Here is a 21153-nt window from a genome sequence, read left to right on the forward strand (position 1 = left end):
AATGTCTTCTCCCACTCATTCTTAAGGGTTTCTGTTGCAAGTTCAAATGCAGGAAAGACTCTGGGTCTTAGGCCTCTTGGTGTTATGGCCAATTTAATGTAATTCTCAAATGTCAGTTTATTCCAGAAAGTCTTAGTTTGTTTTATCAGGGTTTGCTTGAGTTGGAATAGGTCATTCATCCAATCGCCTTGTGATGTATCTGCAATTGCCATCTCCTTCTCAATTAAAGTTTCCGTGTTAGTTTTTAGTCTAGCTTGTCTATCATTGAGTTCACGGCTCAGGCTAAAGCTCGCCATATTAGACACAATTGCTTATAGTGATCAAATTATCTGTAATTTTACAAAGGCTGTAAATCAGGTTACAATCTGGTAAAGGAGGAAGGGATTTTACCCCCTCTCTTAATAATTTATCAATAATAATTACTGACATATAATGTCATTCCAATCAACCGTGCAGACTGGTCAAAGAATTTGTGGAATAAACCACTAGAAAGGACAAATTGATATAATGCTAGTCGCACAGGTTATGGATTAAGAGAGTGACCCCCATTTTTGTTATCCAATTCATGTTAGTGTTGTTCCAAAGTATTTGGGGGGTGCTACCACAGGCACAGTAAATAGGCAACAAAAGAAAAGGGAAAGGGTTCGAAATGCCCTGTGGTGGTGCACGCAATTTTATATAAAATATAACTTTTATTATGATATGTATTAAAACCAGCGAATATTAAGAAAAAATAGAGAAAGGTGTAAATAGGTAGAAAATCGTGATTAAAAATGAAAATGCTGCGCACTGGATGTCACCGGATTGGCTTATATCTTGCTATCGAAATTTATAGATAGTTGAAAGTTTCCAAAAATGTTCAAATCCCTCCCAGGATTGTAAATATAGGATTATTCAGGCAGGATTACCCGATGTCATCATATCTGATGTAGTAATAATATAGTTATAATAACTGGCTGTGTGTAGTGCTGAGATAATATACAATAAACAATAAAGTGATCAAACAAAGATATGTGTTATATATTCACTTATTTCTCAGAGTAATGTACAGACTCTATTTATAAGATCTCAGTAACACCTGTGTGTTTCTCTAAGTTTCATGAGCCATATTGTGTCCACTGAAATGGCAACATACGTGCATAAGGAAACAAATGTATACACTTAAAGAGAAACGGCTGTTGTTAATTCAAAGATTAGGCTCTGATAATATCAAGCCTTTGAATTGCCACAAATAATAAACACACATTGTCCCAGTTGTAATGTAGTATCATTTGAATTAAACAAATGATTACTGGCAGTGAAATAACCAGTAATCCCTTACCAGGGATCTTGTCCAGGTGTGAGTTAATAAGCTGATTTATACATGGTTCATTTCTATATTTTACTGAACCGAAAAAATGTATATATAGTATTATTTAAATCTCACACCTGGGGTCTGGACATATAAGGCACCCTATGATTCCTTATTACTCAGCAGGGTTTCACACATTCAGTGTTATTTAATAGCTGCTGATATAGGCTCATACATATATCGAGTGTCTGATAGTGGACATATTCAGGCTTTATTGTGCAGCCTTATAGATGTTTTTTATATAATTCACTGATACGGGCTCATACGTCTATTAGATGTAATTTAATGTCTGATGCTGTGCGTTTATTCAGCTTTATTATACAGCCTTATAGACATTTATTTAATACAGTTCACTTTGCCCAGTGTATTTTTTGCACAGTGAGATATTTGGCATCTAGTTCCACTACTTCTTTCCTATAATCCCCGACGACTTGCAGGGGTTAAAGTACACGACCAGATGCTTTCTAGTCTAAACACGTATGTAAATTAATCAGGTACTATACATCTTAAGGCTTTGAAAAATAGCCTTGTGAACACTGTTTGATACAATTCTCCACACTCAGCACTCTCACATACACAGTATAACATCTAATTATTTCCTCCTATGTTTCCTGCAGCTTGCCGGGGTTAGAGCACTTTCAACTGAGATAACTGTCCTATTCTATCTGAATATACATGGTCCGGTGACTACCTAACGTGCGCAGCTAGCCTGACGCACGCTTCGCTGTTCGCTTCATCAGAGGCAGAACCAGATTGTTTCCTGGTTCACCCTTAAATACCGGCAATTGCCGCGGTCCGCCAATGGGATTAACTGTTTCAAAATTACCCATAGCATGTTGCCACCTCATCTGCTGACACTCCGATCACGTGATCGGCCCTCACTGGGTTTTCCCGTGACATCATCTCAGGTAGTCTCAGTCTATCTTAAGTCTGATAGACTAGATTCAGGCTGGACTATCCAAATACCTATCTGTAATAGAAACCTCCGCCTTAATGTTTGCATGTAATTAGTATATTTGTTAGGCACTGAAATTCTTCATGTTAATAGTCTATATCAAACATTTATTTTTATTTTTATAATTATCTTGATCTTATATTCGTTACCTCTATACATGGACCGAACTTATTAATAAATCTATAATTGTCATATTTATTCTTCATTAATACTTATCTTATAAATATTTGGTCTCATATTGGCATATATAAACCAAATTAATGAACCAATAATTGGATATTTCTCAAATATTTTTTTATATAAAATCCAGACACTTCTCTATGTTTTTATAATATAATTAATAAAACACAAAAAATAATTGAATAATTGAGTCAGGATCTGTTCAGGAACAAATTCATCAAGTGAATAAATATGTATACCCAACGTTATATTTAAATTAATCATAACGTGAACAGAAATATACAAATATACCCGGGATATTGAATAGGTATAATTATTTATGAAATATGATAATTCCCTAATGATATCAGTGGAGTCAGAAAACAACCTTCCATACTCATGGCTCTATGGGTTAAATTATGAAATCAAAATACACTTGAAGTAATCGTTTCATATGTGATTGTTTTTATAGTTATATAGTACCCTAATTATATAGGGAGTAATATCCTTGGACTAAGGTAAATTAAATTAAAACATAATCCACAGAATATCCAAAAAAAAGGGGGGGGGGTGCGAATGTGAAGTGATGAACAGGAAGTAGTTGGTAGGAAGATCATTATTATTGGATCATATAGATCTCTAAGAAAGAACCATATACATTTTAGTTTAATATTATTTATTTATTTCTTCCCGTCAAGATGTGTGAATAAGTAGTTAATAAGAAATATGTGATTCATGAAATAAGATAAAGATATAAAGTGAGTGTTCCCTGATAAGGGACAAATAGTGGATCCTGAAAAATATAAATAGTGTACAGAATTGATCTCTCATATCTCTAGAGAAATTCTTTCCCTTCAAAATGAGAGTAACAGTGAGAAGTGTAATCGTATGTAACAACCTCATCAGTCCAAAATCGTGTATATGATCTAAGGTGAAATAAAACATAACAGTGATGGTGAATACAACACACTAAAGTGAGGTGAAAAACAAAAAAATAAGATTGATTACAGATGCTATTGATCTCTTTTTAAAATCCTCCAAGTGTATTTATTTTCGCATCATCCTTGGTATATATAAATGATATGCAAAATGCGAGAGAGAGATCCTGAGTATAGATTAAAAATATATATTTAAGTCCATTACTAATAATGTATAGGCCTGAGAACATCTTAGATGTATGATGGTTGTGTATAGGCTATTAAACAGTTCCTGAATCATAGAAAATATGTATAATTATTCTCTTCATTTAGTCCTATTGGTGTCAGGGTATCCATTAGGAAAATCAACCTAGTTTCTTGTTTGAGGAGCTCCCGATCTATGTCTCCTCCTCTAATGATCAAGGTGATTTTCTTAATTCCAAAAGCTGTCAGCCCTCTAGAAATGCCTTGGTGATATCTTAGGAAATGACGAGTCACTGGTGTAAGTGTCTTCATCAGTTCTTTATCCCTTTTCGCATTTCTTATACTTCCCAGGTGTTCAAGGAGTCTTTTCTTCCGAGGTCTTTTGGTTTTCCCTATATAATTTTTATTACATGGGCATCTCAAGTTGTATACCACAGCAGAGGTTTCACAGTTAATGTATTCTCCGATTTGCAAGACCCTGTTAAATTTATCAGTGTATTCCATTGTATTAACCATAATGGAACAGGCTTTGCATGAGCCGCAGTTGCTAGATCCTTTTTCATTATACAATAATTTTTTAACGGTTTCCAGATGGCTTTGGACTAATATGTCCCTAAGATTTTTAGAACTCCTCCAATTAACCGCAATGTCCTCCCCCAGAATGGTTTCCAAATCAGGGTCAGTACGGAGAATTTCGTAGTGTTTCTGTAGAATCCCCCGGACATCCTGCCACTCCTGGCAGAATGTGCCGATAAATCTAACTTTCTCCTCTTCCTTCTTTTTGATCTTGGGTATAAGTAGCTGATCCCTAGTGTATGTTTTGGTTTCCTGATAGGCCCATTTGGTTGATCTCCTACTATATACACGGGATCTGAGTCTGTCACCCAACTGCTGAGCCCTCAGTTGGAAGGTGTTCTTTTCAGAGCAATTCCTCTTCATACGTAAGAACTCCCCTTTCGGTAGTCCTTTAATCACTGACGGGTGGTGGGAGCTCTCATGATGTAGTATACTGTTTGTTGCGGTTTTCTTATGAAATAGATCTGAGGAAATGTGGCCATCCTCTTCTAGGGTCAGTGTAACATCAAGTAAGTTTATCCTCTTCTCATCCATCTCGTACGTCAATTTCAGATTGAGTTTGTTTCAGTTGAGCTTACAAATAAACTTCTCAAAGGTTGGTTTGTCACCTCCCCAGATTATGTGGAGATCATCTATATATCTCATCCACATGTGTATGTGGACAGTATATGGATCGTTCTCCTCACAAAACACGATGTCCCTCTCCCACCACCACAGGTACAGGTTAGCGTACGTGGGGGCACACGTAGTCCCCATCGCAGTCCCCTGTACCTGTAGGTAGAAGTCACCATTGCAGACAAAATAATTTTTGGTCAAAACAAATCGTAGAAGTGTGATCAAAAAATTATTGAAATCACTTGTTTGATTCATGTTCAAAAAATATTGAACCGCATGGATCCCGAACTCATGCTTGATACTCGTGTATAGACTTTCGACGTCACAGGTTATCAACCATGTACCCGGATTGAATATTACATCTTGGATCTTACTAAGGACATCAAGAGTATCTCTTGTGTACGAGGGTAATCCGATGACATATTACCTCAAATGTGAATCCAGATATTCACTCGCCTTCTCAGTCAAACTACCTATCCCTGATAAGATGGGTCTACCTTGTGGGTTGACCTCATCCTTATGAATCTTAGGGAGAAGATATAGGGTAGGTACCTTTGGGTTCTCAGTTTGTAGGAAATCAAAATCTCTTTTAGAAATAACACCACTATCTTTTGCTCTCTGAATTGTTTTATTGTAAATCTCTTGATAGTTCTGTTTTGGATTGAAGGTAAGTTTCTTATAACAGAGTCTGTCCCCTAATTGTCTTTTCATTTCTTGTATGTATTTTTCACGTGGCTAGAGCACAACATTGCCCCCTTTATCAGAGGGCTTTATGATCGTATCCTTCCATTGTTGTATTTCTCTGAGAGCCTTCCTCTATTCGATGTTTAAATTCTGTTGGTATCTTCTCTTTCCTTTAGATTCTTCCAGTTTATCTAGATCCTGGCTTACCAGGTTCACAAATACTTTCACTGTTGGACAAATGTGGAAGTCAGGAGAGAAGGAAGATTTTTTCTTTAAAACAATCTCTGGTCTATTAGGTACAGTTTCCATTTTGAGACTCTGTTGTGTCGATCCTTCTGCATGAGGTTGGATTCCTTCAACTTCTTCTAAAATAGATAATGCTTCAGAATCTTCATGGGTTAATTCTTGGGGAATGATTCCCAATTCTCTCTATTCTGATTTCCTCAAAAAAAAAAATTTAAAAGTAATTTGCGAGCAAAGAGATTGAGGTCCTTCTCCATGTTAAACCTATCAAAGGATTGGGTGGGAGAAAAGGAGAGACCCTTATTGAGTACCTCTATTTGTGGGGGAGTAAGTGTTCTTTCCGTCAAATTGATAATCCTAAGAGAGTCTACAGTGTCTACCTCCTGTACCATCTAGAATCTCTGTAATCGTCCTTCCATTCTTTGGGTCCCTTCTTTCTTTTTCTTTCCCCTTCTGATCCTCTTGAACCTTGTCCTATAGTTTCCCTGATTTCTCTGGGTGTAGCCCCTAAAAAACCTCTGGGTTGTCTTCGAGAGAGCAGTTGATCTAGTGGGGATTCATTCTCTGATGACTCTACCTCTGATGTTGAATAACCAGTATTACGTTCTGTCACTGGTTTTTGTCTTGTATGTGTCCATTTATAAATATTTTGTGTAAGGAAATCATTTTTGTCTCTTTGTATTTTATTCTTTTTCCGGCTAATGATTTCCTTCTCAATTCCCTCAATCTCTTGTTTATATTTATCATATGTTGTTTGGAATTTTTCCAGATTTTCATAATTCTTTAATTTATCTCCCAGGGTTGAGATTTCTTGGGTATATTTTTCCAACATCAGATCGTCATGTTTAATTAGGATGTTAATGAGGTTTAGAGAGCAGGTTGTTAATGTCTTCTCCCACTCATTCTTAAGGGTTTCTGTTGCAAGTTCAAATGCAGGAAAGACTCGGTGTCTTAGGCCTCTTAGTGTTATGGCCAATTTAATGTAATTCTCAAATGTCAGTTTATTCCAGAAAGTTTTAGTTTGTTTTATCAGGGTTTGTTTGAGTTGGAATAGGTCATTCATCCAATCGCCTTGCGATGTATCTGCAATTGCCATCTCCTTCTCAAATAAAGTTTCCGTGTTAGTTTTTAGTCTAGCTTGTCTATCATTGAGTTCACGGCTCAGGCTAAAGCTCGCCATATTAGACACAATTGCTTATAGTGATCAAATTATCTGTAATTTTAAGGAGGAAAGAAAAAGAAGGGGAAAGGCACTCCAGGGACTTAAATAAAGTCAAACTGTATTCAAAAAATAAATTTCATGGTGCAAAAAACAAAGTTTCAAGGCTCTACGGCCTTTTCATCTGGTTATGCATTATAGGTGAGATCAATAAACAAAATACCTCTGTTTTTTTCCACCTCACCTATAATGCATAACCTGATTGAAAGGCTGTAGAGCCTTGAAACGTTGTTTTTTGATCCATGAAATTATTATTTTTTAATACAGTTTGACTTTAAGTCCTTGGAGTGCCACCTATTTTTCTTCAATAGAGGTCCTATCACAGGACCCAAGGAGGATTACCAGATATATTAATTTCAGGAGGCCACCCTGGCATCTTTGCTTTTTATCATCCAGAGTGCCAGACGACCACACAAATATATATATATATATATATATATATATATATATATATCTGCAAATGATGAATGGCACGTCTCAGAATCAGATAAAATGTACGGAAGCAGGATGGCACTCATAGAGACTAGTAAACCATAGAAAATCAGCACTGAACGCTGTAGCTGTATGTCAACGTTTCAGAGTTAGACTCTTTTAAAGGAGTCTAACTCTGAAACGTTGACAAACAGCTTCAGCGTTCTGTGCTGATTTTCTATGGTTTACCAGTCTCAAAGAGTGCCGTCCTGCCTCCGTACATATATATGTATGTATGTTTGTGTGTGTGTATATATCTATATATATATTTATTACACATACCTGCACATATACATACACACCCACCCACCCACGGAAACCCCCCTCGCTAAATCCTGCGTTTGCCACTGGCTCCAGTTTCTGGAAATGCTGATCAGAGAAGTACCTACACACCTCATACATTACAGTGAAGCAGCAACAGGTGTGTTGTGAGGAAGTGGCTTACCTGTATCTAGGGATGTGCGGGTTCTCACTTGTTTTGGATGACCAATAAGATAAATCTGGATAAATCCAAAAAAAAAAGTTAATCTGAACTCGCACATTTCTACCAGTAACAGGACATTACAGAATGATGCATAGTAGAGTACTATAGATGCTACATATTACAGTATATTACACTCTGTAATCACTGGGATCTTATCCTGCAGGTCACATTAAGGGAGATCTTTTGATTGACATCAGTATTGGATCCTTCATTCATCATCTATATACACCCAGCGGATATTTCAAACAGATCCTTGTGCTGAGGTGCTCTGAGCAATGTATTATGGAGCTGAACAAATGGATTAACACACGTACCGGAGCGTTTGATTATTCTCACATAATGGAATATATTAAATTCACAGAAGGAAACAGGTAAGAAAACATATTTTCCAAAACATCTATCACTGTAACCCCAGTGTCAGTACTCAGTAACCTATTCCAAATGCTTTACACTGGGCCTCATTTATCTTGGGATGAAAGAAATATCTGTTGTACAGCTCATGCCATTGGGAGTAATTCATATCTGATCGCTGCTGTGTGTTTTTGCACAGCGGGCGATCAGATCCTAACTGCGCATGCGTATGCACCGCAATGCACCTGTGTGTCAGACAACACCGGGGATCATCGGTCAGCAACAGGATGGTGCGAAAAATCCATTTGCATGGGCGCTCGCAAGGTCATTGACAGGAGGAAGCCATTTGTCAGTGGTAACTGACCATTTTCTTGGAGTGTTCTGGAATACGCAGGCGTTCCCAAGCATTTTCAGGGAGGGTGTCCGACGTCAGCTCCAGCCCCGATCAGCCAGATTAAATCGCACTGGAAGAGTAAGTCCTGGGTTGCGGAGAGAGTGCACACACAGAATTATAGCAGCTCGGCGTACACATAGCATCACACATTTGCACAGCAAAAATACACTCCCCCTGTAGGTGGCGACTATCTGAATGCAGAACAGCAAAAAATGCAGCCCAGTGATCAGATCTGAATGACCTCCATGGTCTCCTGTTATATGTATTTCACCAGACTTATCTAATATTACTAAACCCATTACTGTTTAACTCTTTCATTTGAAATAAACAACTTGCCCAAATCCCTGGGTTTCTATTTCATCCATCACCTAAATCCATATGGATTCATCTTCTCTTCTCTCCTGAAGGAGAGCAATAGGTAAAAATAAAAACCCTTTACTGAGGGACATGAATTTGCTCTTTGCAGAATATAGACATGAATTAATCAAAAGGAGTCTTATAGCACATACCCGTCGTGAGTCTGGCTGCAGTATGGGAAACCATTCTGTTGGCTGCTCGTTATTGACCTCTTGTGGTCAATGAATGAACATATTATTAAGTCAGATCAATTAAAGTACTGGCATCTACTTTTATATGTGGGATGCAGCCAGTGGCGGGCTGGGATGGGGGACATGGTGCTATCTGCCATCTTAGCTACTGGGCCACCTGCAGCCATGCACTGCTTGCACATGGCCAGCTGTGGGAGGCAGGAAGGAGGTAGGCAGGGAGGATGTTCCCTGCCTGACTGTTCTGCACAATAACAGAATAAGAGTAGTTGGCCAGGCAGCTCTGCCTCCCTGAGCTCCTCTCTCACTGACAGTCAGGTGTGACTACGCATGTGCATCAGGCTGCTGTGTGCCACTGTTGGGGAGCTTGCCATCATCGGACAAGAAGAGCTGAGCAGCCACAGGAGACTAGGCAAAAGTAGAGCAGGAAAGTTTGTTTGTGATGGTGCCTCCTCTATAACCCCACCTCCAGGCACTGTGAGCTCAGTTGTGAGTTGGTGCCTGTCAAAGCAGTCACTAACAGGAGGGCTGCACTTGGCAGCCCTGAAAAAGCTTTTTCTGATAGTAAATTTCTTCAAAACTCAGCTGTCAGTGCTGAATGTCATGGTGACACTTCAGCGCTGCAGCTTCATCACCTCCCAAGCAGGGTCGCATATTCCCGTGGCCTGTACCCACGTACTTGTGGTGGAGACACTCTGGCTCTAGTCACACGGTCGCAGACGCTCTCCTGGTTCACATGGCTATGGGGAGGAGGTAAGAGGGTCCCCCAGGTGGGACCTGCCATTAAATCATGTTCCTGTTGCTATCACTGTCACTGAGCAGGGATCCCACTATATCCACCAGGGCATAGGAGTACAGGTCGGGTGTTCTAATGCCCATGTTAATAAGGCTCCGCAGTACCAGCGGTGAGGCCAAGCATAGGGTTAGTCAGCGCTTGACCTGTAGCCCCCCCACCCCCCCTCCAGACCAGGGTGACATCTACTGCAGATTTTCCCACCCTTGAGCTTTCTTACACTCCCGGACTAAGATGCTGGGTGCCATCTTAGGTATAGCTGCGGCTGGTCTATGGGACTGTAGGGCAAGGTCACCCTTGTAAAGCCACCTGTGTGCATCGCTGTGACTTTACAAACACTTGAGTATTCTACATGTTTCTGTATAGACAGCGTTAGTTAAGAAAATGTGTACCAATTACAAAATTTATTGTATGAGTATTCTGATATATACCTCCGGTCTAGGACCACGCTGTGTTTTATTTATATATATATATATATATATATATATATATATACAGACAAATATGATATAGCGCTGATTATTGCCTTACAGAGAAAATATAAGATATGTGTATAAAGATACACTAAACATGTGTCCATATATTTGAATCACAGCAACTTCATGTGGATGTTGCCAAAGGCACTAGATCCTCGTTATAATAGTGGGACCGCAGCTCCCCTTCCAACAATCCGAACTCCTCCGGAGAAAAAGTATCTGTCAACAAAGCATATATAGGGGGCGCTCCATAGTGCATAAAAGTTTTATTTTAAAAATAATACACAGGAGACTTCCGCTTCCGGTTGCATGCAGAGCACAGCGTGATCGTGCCCCTCTGCACAGTACCCGACTTTATATAATATTTAACGGCTACTGCAGCCTCCACAGCCTCGATTCCCGACCTTCTCACATTGCTCCCCCTCCGATGGAGAAATATCTGGCTTCACCGCCTGCCGCAAAGCACCCGTCGAGCCGTCAGGAGAAGCGCCGCGCGGACCCCACAATGGCGCCGGACGCTGAAACGGCTCACAGCATCCCGGCCTCAAAGAAAGCTGCAGCAGAAGCAGCAGAGGATGCAAATTCTCCTCAGGTACGTCGTCCGCCAGACTCCCCAGCGACTTACCAGGACATAGTGGATGCTATTAAAAGCACTATGACCCCATTGCTAACACAGGCAGTAGCGGACATTACACAACAGTTACACCACTTGCAGGGAAGAGTCACTGACACAGAACACCGTGTAGCTTCGGTTTGCCACGACATGTCAGAGGCACAGAGAGCTATTTTGAAACTACAGAAGGAAAACCATCAACTGTGGAATAAAGTAGACGATATAGAAAATCGCTCCAGAAGATCAAATATTAGAGTGGTAGGAATACCGGAATCCGTAAAAGGCCCAGCTCTGCTCTCTTTTGTATCATCCACACTTCCTCAGATACTAAAAATCGAGTCAGAATGCAAAGACCTAATAATTGAGAGGGTGCACAGAGTCGGTCCTATTCCTAAGCCACATGAAAAGAGACCGCGTGTAGTAATCTTTAAATGCCTTAACTATCTTCATAAGGTAGCCATTTGGAAGGCCTCTCGTCAAATACAAAACCTTTCATGGGAAGGCAAACGCATACACCTATTTCAAGACTTCTCAGTAGAGCTCACGAGAGCTAGAAAAGCCTTTACTCCAATTTGCTCTGAATTGGCCTCAGCTAAACAGAAATTTGCCCTCATGTACCCAGCACGTTTGCGCATATTCTTCTCAGACAAACATTATGACTTTAACACACCGGAAGATGCACAAGCATTTTTGAAAGAGGAGCAGCAGTTTCAAGCCGACGATATATCAGACGTACCAACTACCCCCAATGTCTCCCACTGATGACCCACTTCATGGTCTATATACATGCCAAGTTATTTACCGTGACATAGCCTCTTCCTTAAAAAGGGCTACTCCTTCCCTACTTCAGTTATGCGGGTTTGCATAGGTTGTTCATTTAGTGATATTATACCCCCGACCTCTTCCACAAAACATTCAACCTACTGTGGCGGCTAATATCACCTATTATCACCTCATCGGTCTCCCTATTGGTGATAGCCCCACGACAATATTCTTACAGAAGGAACAATTATTACACTCCCCTGATGGCTTACGCAAGAGGTCTCGCAATTTTGATGTTTATAAGGGTACGGATGCACCTGTTATGCTCCGTTAAGATATTATGTTAAACTCAAACACCATGTTTAGTGTTTTGCTCTTTTATTTCTTTTTCTCCTATTTGCGGAAGTATCATGCACTAACGCATGCAGATACGGTTGTAAATATGAGGTTCACAACTCTGATATGCCTATATCTCTCTCTATTTCTCTTGTCTTGTCACCCCCACCCCTCGTGTTTTTTCCCTTATGTTCCATTTCCCACTACAGGTCTGGCAGCGAGCTCCTCAGGATGTCCCTCTGTTCAGAATTTTCAACATGCCGCGAGCTGATGTAACTACACTACGGGTTGGCTCTCTGAATGCTGGGGGTTTCGGCACTCCGGCCAAGCGACGCAAGGTATTAATATATTTAAACAGACAAAAACTGGATATTGCTTTTGTCCAGGAGACGCACCTTACACCCCCGGAAACACTCAAACTACAAATGCTTAACTGGCGCCTGGTAGCCTCTTCTTCCTACAACTCAAAATCCAGAGGAGTAGCTATTTTGGTTTCTAAATCACTCCCACTAGAAATTATATCATCTGATTGTGACCCAGAGGGCAGATATGCCATTGCCTCCATAAAATTATACTCCACCACCTATACCCTATGCTCACTCTATGCCCCCAACTCCTACTCTAAAGCTTTCTTTCAACTCATAATACGTAAATTATTACCCTTTTCTTCTAATAATCTCATTCTGGGCGGAGATCTCAATTTGACCTCACACCCACATTTGGACAGATCCCAACCTAGAAGATCCCATTACACATTACCAAAACTAGGTATCCCCACGATCCTGTCGACCCTACAATTGATCGATGTTTGGAGAGCCCTACACCCCACAGACAGAGGTTATACATGTTTATCTTCCGCACACCATTCCCTATCCCGGATAGATTACGTTACCCTCTCTAATAACCTATTCTCCCAAGTCCTGGACTCAGGTATAGAACCAATCATCTTATCAGACCATGCATTGGTTTGGCTCACAGTTAAAACTCAAAATGAGAGATCTACACATAAGACCTGGAGATTCCCGGCACACCTCTCTAAAATCCCTAGATTTATTAACCATATAGCACAATCTTGGGACGATTATCACGAAAACAACAAACAACACCTGGCCACTAATCCGCCATTATATTGGATGTCAGCAAAGGCAGTCCTGAGGGGCTCGATCCTAAACTTTGAATATAAGGAAAAGAAGAACAGTTCAAAATCTTATCTCCTACTCCAACAATCCCTCACAGAAGCCTACTCAAATTATAGCTCACAATCCACCCCTGCCAACAAGTCTATTTACATAGCAGCTAAAACAAAATTTGAGGAAACCCTCCAAACCCTATCAGACAAATCACAATTCTACTCTAACTACCGCTTTCATAGATATGGAAACAAAACTAGTAAGTTATTGACCAACATCCTTAACGGGACTAGACCCCCTATGACAGTACACCCCTTACTACAATCAGACGGAACTCACACTACATCCAACAAACAGATCTCCCAAAACATGCAACAATACTACACAGACATATATTCACATCCTCAGACACCCTCGAATTCTGACCCTCTCAGAACTACCCCACCTATTAATTCCCCCCAACCCTTATGGGACACACTTTCATACCCCCAAGCTCCCAAAGACTCTTATAATTTGCTAACTCAACCGATTACTCTAATTGAAGTCACTCAGGCCATTAAAGACTTGAAGTCAGCAAAAGCACCAGGACCAGATGGCTTCAGTGGAGATTTTTATAAAATGTTTGACAAACGTATAGCCCCTATTTTAGTATCAGTCTATAACTTTATTCTCTCCAACGAAACCCTCCCCCCCCACTTTAATTCGGCAGTTATCAAACTAATTCTCAAACCAGGTAGAGATCCTGCAATATCGGCTTCATACAGACCCATCTCCTTATTAAATTCTGACTACAAACTCCTTACCAAAATTCTAGCATCCCGCCTCAACCCCATCCTCCCCTCGATAATACACCATGACCAAACAGGATTCATCAAGGGCAGGCATTCACTTACAAATATTCGTAAGGTATTGGCAGCAATTCACACAGGTAGTGGGGAAACAAGAGGGACCAGTGGAAAAGCAATTTTATCAATTGACGCAGAAAAAGCATTTGACTTAGTACACTGGCCCCACTTGTTCTCCACTATGGAGAGATTTGGTATTCCGCCCACTTTTATCTCCTTTATTAGAACACTATACACAATGTCATCCTCCCAAATCTCATGCAATGGATTTCTGTCCCCCCCCTTCCCTATTCAGAAGGGTACACGGCAAGGATGCCCTCTGTCCCCACTCCTATTTGACATAGCTATCGAACCCTTAGCTATCGCCCTTAGAAATGCATTAGACTTTACTGGCATTAATGTTTCCTCACTGGAATTAAAAGTGTCTCTCTTTGCAGACGACATGTTACTATTCATTTCTGACCCAGTTAAATCCCTTCCAGTGATATTAGAGATAATATCATCTTTTAGCTTGATTGCGGGTTATAAAATCAATGTTGCTAAGTCTGAAATCCTCCCCGTATCTAGGCAATCCCCTGATTTCCAGTCCTTACCGTTAATGTCCCAGTTCCGCATAAAAACCTCTCAGATCAAGTACTTAGGTGTACAGATCACAAACAATCCCCACTCCTTATACTCAGCTAACTTCCCTCCACTTCTTACAAAAATCTACTCCCAACTAGATGGGTGGTCAAAACTCCCGCTGTCACTACTAGGCAGAGCAGCAATATTAAAATCTATAATTTTCCCAAAAGTATACTACCCCTTACAATTATTACCGTGTGTCATATCCAAACAAGACCTTAGCACCCTCGAAAAAAGAATTTCTCAGTTCTTATGGCAGGGCAAACGCCCTAGATTAGCCCTAAAAAAGCTATACAAACCAAAGTCAAACGGTGGTCTCAGCATTCCAAATTTTGCATTATACTCTATCACGACTCACTTCAGGATAATAGCGGATTGGCTTATGGAAACCTCAAAGTTCACTGATAAGGCACTTGAACAATGCCTATTTTACCCATTCTCCCCAGGAGCCTTATTACACGCCCCTCTCCATCTAATACCCCCTCACATCACAAACCACTCCCTATTTAGAAACACATACAACAGCTGGGTCAAGCTGAGTAAAAACCTCAAATTCTCACATACATATTCACCTTTCTGTCCACTATGGGGAAACCCCAACTTCCAACCCTCCTTAAACAACCCAACCTTCCGCCAATGGTCCCAAAAAGGCCTTAACCTAGCCTCAAAACTCTTTGACCCTGGAGGCAATATTCTCACCTTCTCCACCCTGAAGGAAACCTACGACCTTCCTAACTCCCATTTTTATTTATATCTACAAGCTAGACACTATGCAATGTCATTGCCTTCACTAAACTCCCCACTAAAAGATATCCACCCTCTGGACACAATCTTCAAATCTTACAATAAGCCTAAATCCTCAACCAAGGCGCTATATACTCTCATAACAAATTCAGTAAAGGACTTTGGTCTAACTAACCTTGCGTCGGCTTGGAGTGCCGACATCCCTGGGATTACGGGTGCCGATATTATTAATCCCCCTCAATTTTCGAAAATTATGAAAACACTGCACTCATCTTATCTTCAAGAAGTCCACTTTAAGTCTATTAACAGGATATATATCTCCCCAGCACAAAGAAGACATATGTCTAACTCAGATCCTGGCTCTTGCTACAAATGTTCTATGGCCAATGCCAAATTCTTCCATTGTTTTTGGACCTGCAATAAGGTGCTAAAGTTTTGGCGCAAGATCATAACTTTCCTCAACTCTACATTGTCCCTAAACCTCGATCTTAACCCACTCGCCTGTTTATGCCTCAACTTTAAAGACTGGAACTTCTCCAAGACAGAGAGCCCACCTTCAGCATTTCTTATAACAGTTTTTACTATGGCAAAGAAGCTCATATTGATACATTGGACACAAAAAACCGCCCCATCTATTAGAGAACTACGGAACAGAATCCTCCATCTAATCTATTTAGACAAAAGATCACTCTCACTCAACACCGAACTCTCCTATGATTCTTTTATTAAAAAGTGGGGAAAATATATATCTACCCTGGATGACCCTACTCAAGAGGACATTTGGAGAAACTTGCTGTAACCCTAGCAACCTAATGTAGTAGATCTTAAACTCAGTCACAATCCTTATGTACAATCCCATAAATATGGTCTATGTCCATCTATTATCCCCCCCCCCTCGCCTCCCCTATTCCCCCCCGAAAGTCCCTTGTCTCCAACTTTCGTCTCCTCTTCTCTGTCTCTTATAATTAATCCTTTTATTATAATATGTTCCATTTTACTCTTTCTTACTACTCTCATTCACTATGCTTTTGTTTGCCTGTCAGAAGAGTCTTAGGATCGCCTCTGTTACTACATTATTGAGATCCTAGAGAAGAATCACACTCGAATACAAATCATTCTAATAACTTTGTACTATCTATGTTCAGACCATCATTCAGTTATCACTACTTCTGTACAGGTAATTGGAGTGTAAAACCTCATGATCTCATATGAGAACACTTCTTAAGCTTCATATTATTTGATTGATATGTTACTTCTTTGTTAGAAAATCAATAAAAATCTTTAAAATAAAAAAAAAATAAAAAATAATACACAGGGTATTTTAAAACCAATTGTAAATATTCGTACCAGAAGGCAACCAGTGTGGGCTGGTTACCACGTGATTCAAGTAAAGGTGATCAATTTGGAAAAGCAGCAGCAAGTGTCAGGCGATCATACCGGATACCTCCACCCGACGACGGCTGGTCTCCCCAGGCTCTCGGGCAGGAATCACACACGTCCCCGACTCCTTGCTCAGCGATACCAACGATCATGTACGTCACCAGACTCCGCCCCAACGCGTTTCGTCATAGACTTCGTCAGAGGGCTGGAGTCTGTGACGATCAGGTCCATTATAAAGTGTTCAGTGTCTAATTTACATGAGTATTGGAGTGATTACACCTGAGCTGCAGGCTGTTGTTTAAAGCTATGGTGGAAGTATACCATAACGATACTCCCTGGTAGTAATTAAGAGCTTGTTAGATAAATGTACAAGAAGATATATATTGTTACATTGTCATGTTATCATTAAAAACCACCTCTCAAATGAAGGTGTACACATTAACGGAACTATTATAGTCTCCATAATTATATAAAACAATTTAGACCATTTATAGGATTTAAGGACACAGTCTGCAGCTTGGTTTACAAAGCCGTAAAAGATCAGATTACATAAGTATAGGGTCTGCAGGATGTGAGCCACAAACTGTCGTATATTAGCATAATAGACCCCTGATGAACACACATTTAGGATATTATACTAAAAACAAGTATTATTTAGATTATTTAGATAGATTATTTCAATTATTCAAACAATTTAAATTAGGATGAATAATAAGCACCGCTAAATGCGGCTAAGCGTAGATAGTGTATAGTTAAATACAAGTTGCAGGGGAAGTGTTCCTTCATTATTTAAATCCTTTTCTAAGATTTTTTTACAATACCACAGTGTGCGGTCAGATCCTACATTATAAAAGCATAACTGGCATAGTGTACACCGGCCTTAATGGCGCAATATATAGAACATACATGGATATAAAATTTTACTAGTTGACATCTGATTAAACAATTCAAATATAAATGGATTTTATACATATAACAATGCGTACCCATTATGCTATTATATGACTAGATAAACAATAAGTACATAAACGACTGGATAATTATTTATATGGGTCTGACAACACAATCACGTAAACAGAATAATATTCAGAGAATTGCCAGAAAGTTATCAAAGGGAGTATATATATATATGTGGGGAGAATATCACTTAAGGAAAGGGGTGATCTCAAACCCTTCATTTAACCCCTCTGGTCTCAGAGTTTTGAGGGTAAGTATCCAGAAAGTTTCTCTGCGTTCTAGTTCTAAGTCCCGGTCTCCCCCATATTTATTCATACTAATGTGTTCGATACCTTTAAATCGAAGCTTCGTCGGATCACTTTGATGGTGTTCCTTGAAGTGTCGTGGAACACTGTGATTTGTGACTTGATTTTTAATGTTTCTAGTATGTTCCAATATACGTACTTTTAACATTCTTTTTGTTTTGCCGATGTATCTGTAACCGCAAGGACATATAAGCATGTATACTACATGGGTAAAGTTACAATTAATAAAACTATTAATTTGATATGTTTTAGTTTTGTTTTTGTCATAGAAGATAGTTTTCTCCTTATCAAGGAGTTTACACACCTTGCAGCTACCACAGGCATGGCTGCCTTTGAGATCATCCAGAAAATGTTTGTCTTTATTCTCTCTAATAGGTGCTAATCGGCTTCTTGATACCAAAGTTTTGACATTTTTAGCTTTCCTGTAAAAAATCCCAGGGTGACTAGGAAGATGTTCCCCTAATACAGGGTCTAGTTGTAGAATATGCCAATTCTTTTTGAGTATCATTTTTATGTTTCCAGCTTCGTTGTTAAAGTCTGTGACAAATGGGCATATATTTTTATTTTTCTCTAATTCCATTTTTGCCACTTTGTCCTTATATACAAGCAGGTCTTGTCTATTCTTATCCCTTGCTCGTTTTTTGGACTGTTCAATTAGGCCTATTGGATACCCTCGGTCCAAAAACCTCTCTGTATAAATTGAAGCTTGTTCATCAAACTTATCAAGAGTGGCACAATTTCGTCTAAGTCGCGTGAATTGAGAAAAAGGAATATTTCTTTTCCAGCTAGGTAAATGACAGCTGGCGAAGTCTAAGTAACTATTACAGTCCACTTTCTTGAAAAATGTATATGTATTAATTTTACCCATAGTTGTCAATTCAGTGCTATCAAGAATTAGGTCTAAAAATTCAATTTTGAACTTATCCGCTTTATATGTAAACTTTAAGTTATATTCATTGATGTTGATATTATCAATGAAGGTCTTAAGTAGTTCCTCACCACCCTTCCATATTATCAGAATGTCGTCTATGAATCTTTTAAATAGGACTATATAGTCCGCAAATTGCCCTATAGATGAATTTTCCCATTCACCCATGTAAATATTCGCTAGACTCGGGGCACAAATCGTGCCCATCGCTGTACCGCATGACTGGATATACCAGTCATCCAGGAATGTGAAGTAATTGTGTACCAATACATAGTGGAGGCAGTCACAGATGAAATTGACCATAGGGGTATTAAGTTCAGGGTCCTGTGATAGTACATTCCTGACACTATTTATGCCTTTTACATGGGGGATGGCTGTATATAAAGCCTGTACATCCACAGTGCACCACATATAATTACTTTCCCATTTAACATTTTCTAAGATCTGCAAAACATGAGTGGAGTCACGAATATGAGATGGAAGATAGGTAACATACTTCTTAATGTGGGTATCCACAAATTCAGACACATTCGACGTAAGAGAACCAATGCCGGCTACTATTGGCCGGCCTGGTGGCCTGATAGGATTTTTATGCATCTTAGGCATGTGATAGAATGTTGCTATTTTGGGATGTAAATTAAGTAGATATTTGTATTCCTCTTGGGAAATACATTTATTCCCTATGCCCTGATCAAGGAGGCTTTTGAGTTCATTAATGAAGCCAGCTGTGGGGTCCTCACTGAGTTTGAGATAAGAGGAATTGTCTTTAAGCAGATTATATGCTTCCTCTATATAGTGAGTTCTATCAAGAATCACTATCCCCCCCCCCTTTATCAGCACTTTTAATGACAATATCAGAGTTCTCAGAAAGACTTTTAAGTGCTTGGAACTCTGCTTGTGTAAGATTTGATGACGGATTCTTCATATTTCTCTGTAATTTATCTATATCTTTCCTGCATGTTTGGGCAAACATTTCTATATGAGGTCCCTTTGATTCTAATGGGAAATAGGTGGATTTGCACTTGAGACCTGACCTATTGATTTCCTTAATATCGTTCTGCCAGTTTCTCACGGGAGCATCATTCTTTCTCAAAAAGTGTCGTTTGAGGGTGAGGTTTCTTACATAAAGACTAAGATCTATCTGGAGATTGGTTTTGTTAACATGGCAGGATGGAGCAAATGAAAAGCCCTTTTTTAGAACATTTTTCTGTGTGTCATCAAGTTCTATTTTAGATAAATTAAATATACCTGCATCATGTGTGTCTAATCCATGTTCCTTTTCTTTGAATCGTTTGTTACTGATTCCAGCTCCTCTCCTTCCTCTAACCGTCTTTTTCGACCTATTGGAGACTGTGCCCTCGTGTAGTGATATCTCATTACTTGTTCTTTTAGCCTTGGGGGTCTTTGCTGTTCCTTTTGAAAATCCTGCTGGTCCCTGATCTGATCATCCTTCATGGATGCCAAACGCTCATATCGATTTTTATGAACAAATCCGTTATTACTGGATTTGTATCTATAGTTACCTTGATTACGATCACGGTAACTATTAGTATCATATTGCCTCTGTTTATATCTGACTTGTTGCCAGCCTGCCTCCCTTCGTGCAGTGTGTGAATCATGCCTATCCCTATTAAACCCACGATTATCTCGGGGAATATATTCAGAATATTTTCGTGATATTTGATTATGATTACCTTGTATTTGAGTATTTGTTTTTCTGGTCTCATTTCTGATAATATGCCAATTACGAACCTGGTCATTAAGATAATCAGTTTTATCACGAATAAATTTTTTGCTTTTAGTCTCAATTACCTTCTCTTCTATATTATTTATTTTTTTATCAATATTGATTTTAGCAGATTTATATTTAGTCATCAGCTGTGTATCTTCCTCTAGTACATTTAGCTCTTTTTCTGTTTCTTCTAGTATTTTCTTTTTTTCACATACTAGTAGTTTAATTAGTTCAAACGAACAGTTGTCAAGTATTCTATACCATTCCTTGAGAAATTTCTCACTATCATAACCTACTGTGGGATTTTTCATCAATCTAAGCCCTCTAGGGACTCGGCCACATTTAAGATAGTTTTCCAGG

At 39.4% G+C, this 21153-nt stretch overlaps 1 protein-coding gene across 1 annotated transcript in view; it reads left to right on the forward strand.

Moving 5' to 3' along the window:
* Positions 1-21153, forward strand: part of LOC134965658 (indolethylamine N-methyltransferase-like) — a 101732-nt gene that overhangs the window by 13664 nt on the left and 66915 nt on the right. The window contains exon 2 of the mRNA XM_063941990.1: positions 8042-8249. Coding sequence (XP_063798060.1) covers positions 8042-8249 — 208 coding nt within the window. The remainder of the gene's footprint in view (positions 1-8041; positions 8250-21153) is intronic.

The sequence above is a fragment of the Pseudophryne corroboree genome, chromosome 10 (genome assembly GCF_028390025.1).
Source record: "Pseudophryne corroboree isolate aPseCor3 chromosome 10, aPseCor3.hap2, whole genome shotgun sequence".
NCBI classification, from domain to species: Eukaryota; Metazoa; Chordata; class Amphibia; order Anura; family Myobatrachidae; genus Pseudophryne; species Pseudophryne corroboree.